The sequence below is a fragment of the Cystoisospora suis genome, assembly GCF_002600585.1.
Source record: "Cystoisospora suis strain Wien I chromosome Unknown contig_1406, whole genome shotgun sequence".
NCBI classification, from domain to species: Eukaryota; Apicomplexa; class Conoidasida; order Eucoccidiorida; family Sarcocystidae; genus Cystoisospora; species Cystoisospora suis.
Window position 1 is genome coordinate 26,919 of NW_027154206.1, and position 12,904 is coordinate 39,822.

At 48.1% G+C, this 12,904-nt stretch overlaps 1 protein-coding gene across 1 annotated transcript; it reads right to left on the reverse strand.

Annotated features, from left to right (window-relative positions):
• Nucleotides 1-378: 378 nt before the first annotated feature.
• On the reverse strand, nucleotides 379-11,724 carry CSUI_003214 (uncharacterized protein). Its single transcript, XM_068063412.1, has 9 exons — nucleotides 9,961-11,724; nucleotides 9,123-9,457; nucleotides 8,356-8,494; nucleotides 7,099-7,631; nucleotides 6,311-6,427; nucleotides 3,904-4,572; nucleotides 2,817-2,930; nucleotides 2,016-2,088; nucleotides 379-974 (listed from the first exon to the last, which is right to left on the reverse strand). The coding sequence occupies exons 1-9, from the start codon at nucleotides 10,832-10,834 to the stop codon at nucleotides 910-912; spliced, it is 2,919 nt and encodes a 972-aa protein (XP_067924614.1). The 5' UTR covers nucleotides 10,835-11,724; the 3' UTR covers nucleotides 379-909.
• Between the last annotated feature and the right edge of the window lie 1,180 nt (nucleotides 11,725-12,904).

Here is a 12,904-nt window from a genome sequence, read left to right on the forward strand (position 1 = left end):
GCGACGCTGGTGCGAACCACGAGTCAATGCAGGAATCAAGCAACCAAGCACAGTGTCTCCTGTCCGGGCTTGGGCAGTCAGGATGCGGAGTATCGAATAGGAATATCTCTCCCCCCGGTCCTTCTCGGTCCGGTAGAGGAATACAAACCATCAGTGCCTGCGCTACTTCGGGAGCTGCCATGTGTTACTAAGCCGTAGCCGACGGGTTGTTACTCAGAGACAGCTGAAACTTCCCGCAGGGCACTTCTCGTGCCCCAGCCCCCCATACTGGTCCTGCTGCTAATTGGCTGAAACACCCCTTTTTTCAAACACGTAGAGGTCTCAAGTCGCTGCACCCCGAGGCGTGACGACGAGGAGAGCCCCTGGTGTGTTTCGCCGATAGATGATAACCAAGAGCAACAACTTAGAAAAAAAAGCCCATAAGTATACCGCTCCACACCCTACAGTTCGTAGACACCCAGATATATATTCACATACAGAAAAACCAATGTGCTTTACTTGTTCACACACGTAACAAGATATATCTGTATATATACGATGTACACGAATCACAGAAGGAAATGACCCTGAGATTTTTTTCATTAGGACAGGAGGTTGTTGTCAAGAGCATGTGAAAAGGTTTGATCTGTGTCCTAGAGCAGTCTGACAAGATCTCTCCAGGGCAGTACCTAGGTATTTGCCTGTGCCTCCATACTTTCATGAGTGTGAGGTCTGTGAAGATAAACAGGGCCTCTTCCTTCGCGGGCCTTTCTCAAGCACCCCCGCGCGATAAGACGACTGAGTAGTCACATGGAAGGGAAACTCTCAAACGTGTATTTGACACGAAGGCCGACGCGGTGAAGTGTTGAAACCGAGTGACCGGTGCGCGTGCGGACATCAGGACGAGGCAGTCTCTGTGGGCGAGCTCCGCTAGCACACTAGTAGATCAGTATTCAGCATATCTCGTAGCCGTAGTAAAATAAAGGGCAACATGGCTGCACGCATGCAGAGATTTCATAACAGTCACCCGCGCCTGTGTGTGCCCTGATGCATGCGACATGACCTCGCCCACATGTCAACACATGATACAAAAGGATATGTATGAACCCTCTTCAGTGCCTCCGAGACCCCGAGAAAAACCTAGGCGTGAAAGAGCTCTGGGACTGCGGCGTGGTCACCTCACTCCTTACGGCTGAAGAACAGACAGCGAAGGGGAAGAAACCCCTTCATTTTGCCTGCTCTTGAGATCCATAGAAACACTTAAAAAGATGTTTCATACATACTCAGTGGACGTCTATACATATGTAGGCGACGTTGAGAACAGGCGGTTACCTCAACGTCGCGTACATGGGAATGTAGATGCGTAGGCTGCCTCTCCCAGGTACCAGACGTTTAAAGGACAAAAGCAATAACGATAGTCGTACTGTACATTCTGTTCTATGGCTTCATGGTGGGACTCTGTAAGGTACGTGTCCATATCCTTCTCTGTACCTGTCATATCTGTTTTTCAGGAGATAAGATGTGACTGTGACTTCCATAGAGACGACCCGACCCGCGTGGAAGCAGAAAACTATTTCTTTTTTTTTCTTGCCACATCTCACATCCGTGAAAAAGATAGAACAGACACCCTTATTTGGTCATGTACTATAGGCGGATCATAAAACAAGATGAGAAAGTGATGCGTACCACAGTGCTGACAGCGTGTGACGTGACGAGGAAAAGGAAGTTCCCCAGGTGTCGAGAGGACCTAAATTCATAGCGGCGGGATATGGCGGAGCCAACAGATGGAAAAGCAAAGCCCGCATAAACTCTCCCACCTCCCTGTGGTGATTGAGCCGCGTGCGCGAACTACTGAATATCGTCCGGTGCCTCAGGAGGCAGCACGCTACCCCAGAATTTACTACTTGCGGTTGGAGCACTGTCAGTGTTCAACTGACGAAACCTCGACTATCTCATCCTCTCCTGTCGGCTTTCTCTCAAGAGAGAATGAGAGAGTCTGTAGGGGAAAAGAAGAGTAGCCATATGGGGAAACTCACCATACTTATGAGTGCGGAGGACGAAGGCTAAGAGAAGGCCATTGCCTACGCACATTCCGAGACTTGTCTGCAACTTCGGAAGAGGAAAAGCAATGGAAGGATGAAAACAGGAAAGACAGAGAAGACGACAGGTATGGCCTTATACTGTGTCTCCGAGCAACCAACATTCCAGAACAATCGACTGAGAGACGGATCCACGAAAGAGAACAAGCCAGACGAAGAAACGGGGTGATCATCCAGGTGCCTTCGAGTTCACTACACGGTTACTGAGTACTGTGTGAGACAGCTATATAAAAGAAGCCTGGCAAGCACCCATGAAGCAACTCCATTTCGATCCACCAGCTGTGCACGAAAGAACATCCGTGTACTTGGAGAGCGGATTTCCGCAAATAGTCCCAGTATCATCATTCAAGTCTGTACAGATACGCACACTGCAAGAGTGAGTGAGAGTCCGGACAGGTACACGACATCTACATATATCAAAGCAGATATCTATATGCGTACACGCGTGCGCATGCCTACATGCGATCCTGTATGTATGCTTGTCGGGCATACACTGCAGACAACCAACTGTTTCTACCTCGACAAGTGGAGTTATGAGAAACCACTACAGAAAACAAAGGACTTTTCCCCACTAGTTATGACTTTTCCACATTCACCTTCAAAATGATTTGGAAGGGCAGAGGCCGCTTGGTTCTTCAAAGATGAAAAAGAAACTAGTCACATCCTTCACACAGATCTACACGGGTGTCGCTAAAATAACAATACTATAACGTGAGTAACACCTGTGTTTTGACTTACCATAACCTTTTCATCCTGGTGATATAGAGGCGTGCGTATAAAGTGTCGCTCGAGGCGGTAGACACCCTCCAGACACGCAATGCCACGAAGAGAACGGAGAAAAGTTAAAACCATCTGCTCACGACAGGAAAAGAAAAGCGATTTACTGTTATTGAAAAGTCTAAACCGGATAATCATGATGCAAGAAAAACCTGCCATCCTCATGTCGCTTCTCAACTTATTTGTGCAGAAAAGGTCTCTACACAGTCACGATACAAGGAAACCCTTCATCTCTGTTGAAGTCTCTTTTCCAATGTGTCGTAGCATTCGAAGAAGAATGGAAGAGTAAAGACCTGGATATGCCCCGTGGAAGGATGGCTTCAGTGTTCTCAAGAACATGCACCCTCTCACTCTGAAAGTCAACGAGATACGGGGAGCGGCTCAGCCGTGGATATGTGGATGGAGGTGGACCACAGAACCAGACAGGGATGGAGCGATACGGATAGGGGTGGATACAGATAGACACAGAGAGGACGAGACAGGTAGAGAAAGGTGGGCAACTGCGGAGAGATAACAGGTCCAAAAACGGGTTTGCCTATGGCAGACAGCCGAGTGGGCTCTTGTTTGCAGCACCTGAAGCCCGATGGGGCTAAACAAAGATCCTCACGCATGTAACACTGTCGTTTTCTATACTGTACGTGCAGTACGTTACCGCATGCATACTACCACAGCATCCGCAATCCAACCTACAAATGTATAACAATTTGACGTCCTTCGTTCTCCCCCACTGAGCCGTGAGAGTCTATAGATTTTGTCTCGAGAATCGGGGTTGCAATGTCATAAGCGGCGCGATCGCTGCTAAGACGGTGGAAGGAAATTTGCGTGCTATTCACGGGACAAACTTCTGAGGTGGACCAGCCTGGTCACAGAGAGGCATAAAATGACATATGTCCGCTGGCACCTACAGGACTCAGACACGTATGTACGTGGAAGTAGTCTATACATACATAGGTAGATAGACAGATAGCCCATATATGTTCCCAAGTGGATTGAGAAGTGAGGTGACTCAAAAGAGGTGGACATAGATATCTGAGATATTTCCACTCGCCTTTCCCCCATCAGCGAAAAGGGCCTCGCCTCCGGTTCTACGGCTGAGCAAGCCTATGAAAACAATGCCGAAAGCGCAGCCTACAGCTGCTTCGATGTCCTGAAGAAAGAGCTTCATTTTCAGCGGAGGAGACTGTCGAGGCTGCGGTGGAGGCACAGGTACGAGCAATAGGGAAGACGACTGGGTGGGTGACGTCGCTAAACCCGATGTTTCCGAAAACGAAAGAGAGGAAGAGCGAGGGAGACAAGAGGAACCAGAGGAAGGGAGAACAGCAAGTGCCGTTGAATGTGCGAGATCTTTAGTCGAAGAAGGTAGAGAATCCCTGTCTTCTCCGGCATGTAACGCATGCTCAGGTTTCCCACCACCGAAGGAACCTCTCAGGCCGTCGACTGACTTAGCAGAAATCGACGCTTTCGAGTTCTCCGCTGAATTTCTAGCGACACGTTCCAGTGAAGACGGTGAATCTGTTTGTTCCTGGGTCCCTTCTGGAGAAGGTCCGAGAGATAAGGGATCGTGTGCTTTATCGACTGACTTCGAAGACGAAGGATCATGAGGTGGACTAGCATCTTTTCGCCCCTTCACCCTCCCCTCGATAAGCTGGTTCATCAGCTTGATCGTTCTACGGGATATGTCATGCCACTCTCCCGAGCGCAGACGACCTCCTATAGTCTGTAGGAGGAGAAGACGAAACGCAGACTTGATTGGAAGAAGTTGAGAGAAGAACAGCCGAAAGCGTTGATTAGAAGCAAGGTTAGCGGCCGAGGACGGAGAAGACACGTACACGGAAAGGGCGATGTCCTCATGGAGTACCAAACACGGATTTTATAGATTTCTATAAGGCGATGGGTGGATACTTGTGTATGTTCCGGAGTGCTACAGTGGAGACTCTCCACGTGAGTAAGACACCAGCGGAGAAAAGGGACCATGTACGAGAATGAAGCTTGTAATCCACATATAGGTGACTACTCACCTGCAACCTCGAAATGAAGGCACACGCGCGCGTACAGGCTTATACCTGTAGTCGCACACCTCTGTACACCTTGCCATGCATACAGTCATATTTTACATACACGCGAACAGACACATGCTCTATGCATATGTATTTGGAAATAGATTCACGTCGATGTTTGTGCAGATACATAAATGTATATGTATTTACACATCCAGTGGCACGTACATACGTAGAAAGAAGTGAGAAGATTTTGTCGCACTTCTACTGGTGATTCTCTCTTCATCGAATTCGATCTTGACTGACCCACAACTGGAAGAACCAGAAATCGGGATACTTGTATTCCCCAGGTTGAAGAAGATACTCAAGAAGAAGCTTTTCTTTCTTTTTTTCCTGAACTGCAAACTCGTCTTCTTTTCTTATCCTGCTTTTCTCTCCCATCTCTTCCCTCCGTTCTGATGATTCGTCACACTCAGGCAAAGCAAGTGGTGATGTGGACAAAGGACTCGCCCGCCGTTCTCCAAGTGCCTCTGTGCGATCTTGTCGTTTTTCTTTCTCTTCCCTAGTAATTTCAACCAGACTAGAGAGGAAGGAAGATTCTTTATCATATACAGCCAAGCTATTGGCCTGATTCTAGAAGAGAAAGGAAAAAAGAGAAGAGATAATGCTTGGATCACAACCAGACCTCTTTGAGTCATTGAGATCCTTCGGGTGTCGTAAATTTGTTTCGCCATCTCTGCAAGGAAGATGATGTCATGAATTGAGGACGTGTCCCATGCAATGAGAAGCCTGACCATTGTGGACTGACCCTCTCTGATGAGAATGAAATGACTGGAGTGAGATAAGAGAAGGAGAAAGGAGAGAAAAAGGAGTGCGACTGCGTCTCTCCTCAATGACATAGATAGACACGCAACAATCGCGACGACAGGCAACCAGTGAGACTCCCTTCTGCTAAACGTATCTGCCTGTGAATGAAGCGGAAAAGGATGCATTTGAAAAGATGAAGAGGAAAATGAAACAAGAGGACTGATCATACGGCAGCGGTGGAGATGGTATTGCACAGCGCGCTCCCGGGATTGATTATGATCTGATCTGAACACACCTAAGTAAAGTGTGGAAAATCATTCTATAGAGAAGATCCTTTTGCCAGCAACACACTCCAACTCGTTTCTTCTCCGCTGCTGTACACTCAAGCAGAAAGAGCGAAACAGATGTAGACGCTGAGAGAGGGACAGTTATCTGAGGAGACAGATGGAGATGGAGAAATGCAACGATATGGTAAGCAGATCGGATGGGATTGATATGTGCCGGGAATGACAGCTCTTTTAGCCGAGACTTGAAGGTAATGGTAAGAAAAAGAAAAAAGACAGGCCAGAGAGACGCGTGTACAGATATATATACATCATGCATAGAAATGAGAAAGCTCGGTTGTCGTAGCCCAGTTGAATCTTGACTTACCTCTAGAAACTTTGATAAGATAAGAGCACGTAATTCTTCCAGACGTGGTTCACGACTCCAGAATTCTTCATGCGTGTTGACGAGCCGTTTCAAGAGAGAGTATGGGACAACTCGATGCTGTCCCAAGTGAAAGAAAGAAAAAGAGAAAGGTCATCGAATTAGATTCTTGTAGTCAGTAGACCACCGGGATAAGAAAGCAGGGCATACGTCCATGACGTTTCGCACATCGCGTATAGGTAGATGAGAAAGAGGACTAACCTACATCTGTATGAATTTTTCTTGAGTCATCCGCGATATGTATCTATTTATCTATGTAGCTATCTATTTATGTATTTATATCTTCATCTTTTTCTCTGGGTATGTACGTACTGAGGTAGATCTCCTGTCTAGACAAATTCGCAAATCAGCAGCAAGTAGGAAAGAACGAGAAGAAGAAAGTGGGCAGACTATGTTGTCGAGAATGGCCTCTTTAGTTAGTGGTAGAGACAAAAATTCAAGAGGAGTCAGAACAAGCTTCACCTTCCAGTTCGTTAGTCCCCCCCCTGAACTGGGTTGATCTCGGTAACGATGACGCAAATCGAAATGAAGAAACAGAAAGCTGAGATGAAATGAGCGAAAAGAGTAGAGTACCTAGGTATATATATCCATGTCTTCACGAGACACGTGACAAAGGAAAGAAAAGGGAGGCACGGAGGGTGCGTCGTTGATGGATTGCCGGATGCGAATGAAAGAGAAGAGCGGAGAACAAACTGTGGAGACAAAGAAAACTGTGACTTGGAGAGATTTACCTCAATTGGCGTGTGGTGAAGAATCTTGAGAAGAGACGAAAGCTCCATCATCCATTCCGTCGATTGTTTCTTAATCGTGACCGTTCCATTTGAACCTCTGATTTCAATAGGATTGACAAATACAGCCAGATGAATCTCTAGAGGATATTTCTTTTCAACACAGCAATGGGCATTCACCTCACCGTCATTCTCTCCAGATGTGAGATCCTTTCCCTCTTTCTCTTCTTTACTTGCACCATTGTCCTCTTCCTCTTGTTCTCCTTTACCTCTTACGCTCTCTTCTTTTTCCTTTCCACAGTTCCGTTGTTTTAGGAGCTCCAGGTTCTCCCTCTCCTCAATGTTTTCCAAGAGAGACGAAGAAGAATAACCAAGGATATCCTCAGACAAACCATTGCTTTGTTGGTCAACACTTCTGGCAGGAGATTCATCTTCATTACCCCTCTCAGATTCGGTGTGACACGGTAGTAAGCAAGGAAGTTTCGACGCACTGAAGTTCTCTGCTACTGCGGGGTATTGAAGCATCGATTGTAGAGCTGAGAAAACAGCGGAGGAGAAAAGTACGAGAGACGGCGGAAACCTCTACCGGTATATACATGTCACTCAATCTTCGTAGAACCGAGAGGACACCCTCCATGGAAAGAAAGTATTCTCCCGTTCCTTTCCATCTGTCGGGAAAGATCGATGGCTAGAACCGTATCCCGTAATCTTCTCTGTCTACCTATCTATCGATCTATTTACACCCAAGAAGTCACACGCATAAGTGAAAAGAACGAAGAATCTGTCGAGGAATATCGATGGCAAGAATCGTATCCCGCACACTTCTCTACCTTTTTATCAATCTATTTACACCCAAGGAGTCAGAAGCATAAGTAAGAAGGACGAAGAACGCACCTGTCGTACTCTGAACATAGGACAGGAAATTGAACACTGAAGCTCTTACTTGGTCGCAGGTTGTCACTTATCGACATCCCGCGCCCAGTACATCTATGGCTCTCCCCATCTTCCCTGGCATATGGCAAGATGTCTCATCCGGGCTTTCTGCTTCGGGAGACGGGACAGGCAAGTATCTGTACCTTAGCGAAAAAACGCCAAAAGAGCTTCATAAGAAATGGATCTGAAGGAAGTACCTTTTTTCTTGTCCTTCTGCTTCTCTCAAAAGACGTACAGATCAGGTACCCCAGCAAAAGGCGAGAACAAGCGGGGGCAAGAGACGTCAAGGAAAACAGAAAGAAAGAAAGACGTCAGGATTGTGCTTACTTGCTAGGCACGCACTTCTCGCCTCTCTCTGCAGCCACGGGAGCTGGATCTCATGAAAAGCTCTCTCGCAAACGCCTCGGAGCTCCAAATGAGAAGGGAAATACGGTCCCAGGTGATTCATCAGATCAGATGCATATATCTGCAGCACACACAGCGTCGACATGAATACTGCCTATTTATACACCTGTTTAGGCCTACGTACATATACATATTTGGATATCTGAATATCCTTTTGTTCTATTCTAGAGAACACCGCAGTCGGTCATCTTTATGCACGACTGTATTCGAGCCTGCACTTGGGGAAGAGTTCGCGGATATACTGTACCTCTTGCATAGCACCTTGTCTCCTTCCGTTCTCTTTTGCTTGTCTTCTCACTAAAGCGATCACTAGCAGGGTAGATACCCGTCCAGTCTAGCACCATGTGCGTGTCTCTCTCTCTCCTTCTCCTGTCTCCCCCTCGCTCCGTTTGTCATTCACTCACTCCCGCCTTTCCTTCTCGATCTCTCCTTCCTCTCTCTTTATCTTCCAGTGAAAGCGCCGCAAACCCAACCAAAGACGCGCGCCAGGAAAAGCGAGGAGAAACTTTTCCTCTACTCCTATTCTTAGCTCATACCATTTACATATGTGGACATATACATACATATACGTATATACGTATATACTCTAAGTGTTTGAGTATGACATCAGCAAATTCAGATACGGCGACACGACAGCTCAAGCTGTAGAGAAGACAAGAACGCAAAAAAGTTGCAAACCATCCTCATACCCCGGCCAGGCTAATGGGGAAAGGCCTATACCCTGCTCCGACTTTTCTTTCTTCTTCAGTTCCAGTTGTCGGTTTCGATAGACCGCCCTTGTTCGCCTGTCCCCTAAGTGATTCCTCTTCCCGTGACCAGTCTTCGCCGTCGCTGTGTTCTTTATTTCGTCTCTCCTTTCCCTGGACTTTTCCCTCTTCAAATTTCAAAGGCCTCCAGAAAGCTTTCCATATCCAGGCATAACATCCCAACGTCAGGAGAGGGCAAACAAGAAAGAGAAGAAGAGGGGAGAATAAGATAACTGACCCTCCTTGTCCGTCTCCTCCACGGAAGATCCCCCAACCACCTTGAGTAAAAGATTCACAAAAGCAAACAACAGAGAAGCTGAGCCGTCACTACCTATCCAAGTTGTAAAGACTCCTGGCTGTTAGCTACGCCTCCGGACGACTGAAGAGACTCCGAGAAGAAAAGAACAGAGAGAAACAGAGAGAGAGAAGCCTGCTTTTCAATAATATACCACGGTATAACCAACGTATAGACGATATGTATGAAATACCTACGCGTATTTCGTCCTTCACATGTCGTAGAGGTCCACAGGTACGTCACCGCTTCTCGTTCCTTCTCCCTATTGCATGGATACATCCACGGACAAAGAGCATCCTCACACTGGAGTATGGTAGAGACTAGTACCAGGAGAAAGACAGTAAGAGACACGCGGTGAACCCATGTACGAGCGTCGATGACCTTTATGTTCCCAGCCGCGACATCCTCTAGTAATCCGCAATAAAAAGAAGGCTACGCGATTCAGAAGGCATACAGACGTACATACAGACAGACATGTACAAGTACCTGGTTGAACAGCAGTTTGGAATCTGGTTAGGAAGACATGCTGCGTTCCACGGGAAGAAGTCGCCGTCCCGTCTTCTGTGTCTGGAGTGGTGAGAATCGAAGGAGAGAACAAGAAATCTTGTCCTACTTTCGTTTTCTGTTTTGTAAGTAAATCAGCTGCAGTCTCCATCAGTTCTTTCAGCAGTCCGCCTCCTCTTTCTCCTCCTTGACTTCCTTGACGAAACTGTTTTCTCTTCTTCTCCCCACAGTATCCACTATTGTCATGCTCTGTTTCGCCTCTCCCCCATACACCGGCTACCTCGTCTTCTCTTGCTTTCCTTGTAAGCGACCGATTCATCACACCTTCACCTCTTTTCATGAAACTCCGGCTCGAAGAAGATGGGGTGACTGAAGAACGGGGGAAGGAAGCTGAAGGCCGAGAAGAAAATGGTCTCCAGTCCCTAACGAACTTGTAGCAAGAAAAAGTGACACCATTTCCTGCGTCCCTTGATTCAGACGAAGTAAAGGCACGGGGGGAAGGAGGAAAAGGCTGACTGTGAGAAGAGGACGAAGAGGAAGAATAATGCAAGACGAAGTGCGTTGAAGACAGGGAAAGGGGGGGGCTGTCGTAGCAATAAAGAAGACGACGGGAATAACGTCCGCTGCTACGACTACTACTGCTGTCCATATAGTCAGTGTTCGGTTTCCGTGGGTAACATGTAGGGGAAATAGAGGGAGAAAGAACACGGGCGGGGGGAGAATAGGAAGAGATACAACCGCATTCCGGACAGGAGATCGAGGGTACAGGAGACGGAGAGGAGAAAATCTCCTTTCTCCAACCTCCCGATTGGCTTCGAAGTGCTCTGAGGTACATGAGGAGCGGCGGAAGATTCATCGAGGACAAAGAGAACAAGGTCAAAAAGACCAGCACCGAAACATTGACTAGAGAGGGTTGAGCCTAAGAGAAGAAAGGAGGCTAGACCAAGGAAGAATGTGAAAGCGGTAACTTTCTGAGTTGCTCTCTTCTCCAATTTCACTGCTCTAAGCAGGGCGGTACGAGACTCTCATGAGTGAATGGAGTGGAGCATGCGAGTGAACCGGTTGGAAGTGAAGTGAAAGAACCACGAGTTTTCTATTTCTGGTGTCCTGGCGTGTTCAGAATGGGGACTTCGGTGTGTCGTTCTTCTTCGAAACGAATCGCTTCCTTAACAAAAAGCGTGTGAATGCAATATTTGCACCTGAAGGTAATCCATATACTGTTACTCAAGTCTACGCCAGTGCGTGTGCACGTATACATGTGTTATGTGTGTATAGATTCTGCACGCGAAGTACTTGGCGAATGAGAAGACGACTCAGACGAAAAGGTGAACCGCCTTTCTGTCCAAATTTTGCCTCTCATGAATGAAAGAAACGGATGTTGCTAAACAACCGGAGATTCTAAAATGGAGACTCTTCTACATGCTGCTGCATGTATCCAAGAAGATGAAAAAGAAGTGGACGAGATGTACAAATAAAAGAATTCAATATCTCTTTCACAACGCCTCTACATTCCGTTTCGAAGTCTGGTGAAAGGACAGACAACGAACAGAGAAGAGTCAGGGATATTGTCTTGTTGACCTGTGTTCGGAGTTTCACGTTTGCATGCAGTTGCTAGCGGCCTACCAGATGGAAATACCGGCTGCACTGGCACACGAGACTAGGTGTCTGAAGGTATCAGCTTGTGAAATTGAAAGTACTTCTTTCTGAGCGGAGAGTACAGTCGAGTCACTGAAAAGCTGTCCGGGGTCTCAATAATAGAAAGCGCGGCGCCCGCAACCGAATTCTTTGGACTGCAATTGTTGGGTTCTGAAGGAATCACGCAAGACGTGGCGAGTGGCCTATCGAGCGACACTCGATCAATCTTCAGTCAGTGGGCTGCGAGAGACCACACGCTTTCCAGCGAACGTCTCGAGACTAGACTTCGTGTTACATGTGCTGCCGCCGCTGCGCCGCGGCAACGCTGAGCTACGGTCAGCTGGTGCCCTGGACTGCAGCAGCGGCCACGTTTACTACAATTTTACACAGTAAAATGTTTCTAATCCTTAGAAGCTACAATTAACTAATTCCAACTGTAGGGAGAAAAGGCGAAACGGTGACGATCGGAGCTCCGCTCTCGCTCCCGACAATCGCCGGCCACCACTGAGTGTTGCGATTGACTCTCCTGACAGAGTTTCCAGGCTTTTCACTAGGAAGTTCTAACGCTACAAGAAAAGCGTTTCAAATCGTGACTCACAATAATAGTTAACTGAAGAACAGAGAAAAACTCTCCTCTCTCCTATCTCGCTCTCCGCTGCCGCGCGGCGTCTCCGGCCGGCCGTTGCGCGGCACTCCCCGCGGCAGGCGTGTCGCAACACTCTGCCAGCTCCGCAGGCCCAGCGCCTTCCCGCGGTTGCTAGAACCGCAAGTGTCACACGTCTCTTACTCAGCGGACATATAGCGTGCGCGTCCGTCCTCGTTCTCTGAACAGTTCCGCGCCCCTTAGAGCACTAAAGTACCGGCTACATAGTAATGGGGTGCGAGGTCGCTGCTGGCGGGCACATCATCCACCCCCTGACAGAGCCAACGACGTACTCGTCGCGCAGGTCCCGACAACCCTCGGGCGTCTTCCACCGCCCGCGAACGGCGGTTGGCCGTCCACCGAAAGCCATAGGGCGCGGCGGTATCAGAGCCTTGTCGGGGCTTGTCTTGTGCTCGCAGCTGATTGTCTTCAGGTGTACCGGGACCATTTGCGGGAGGATTTCTAGTCACTATACCAGGAGTACTAACCACCCGGTCCCCTGCCGACGGCGCGCTGCCCTTTCTGGGTGGAGGTTGCGTGGGGGGTGATATGCCGGGCAACACCATAGTACGCCCGGGGCCGGCTTGTAGCAAGCCGCAACCATAGCGGTTCAAAGCAAACTGGTGTGGCAAATTAGTGTCGCTACTA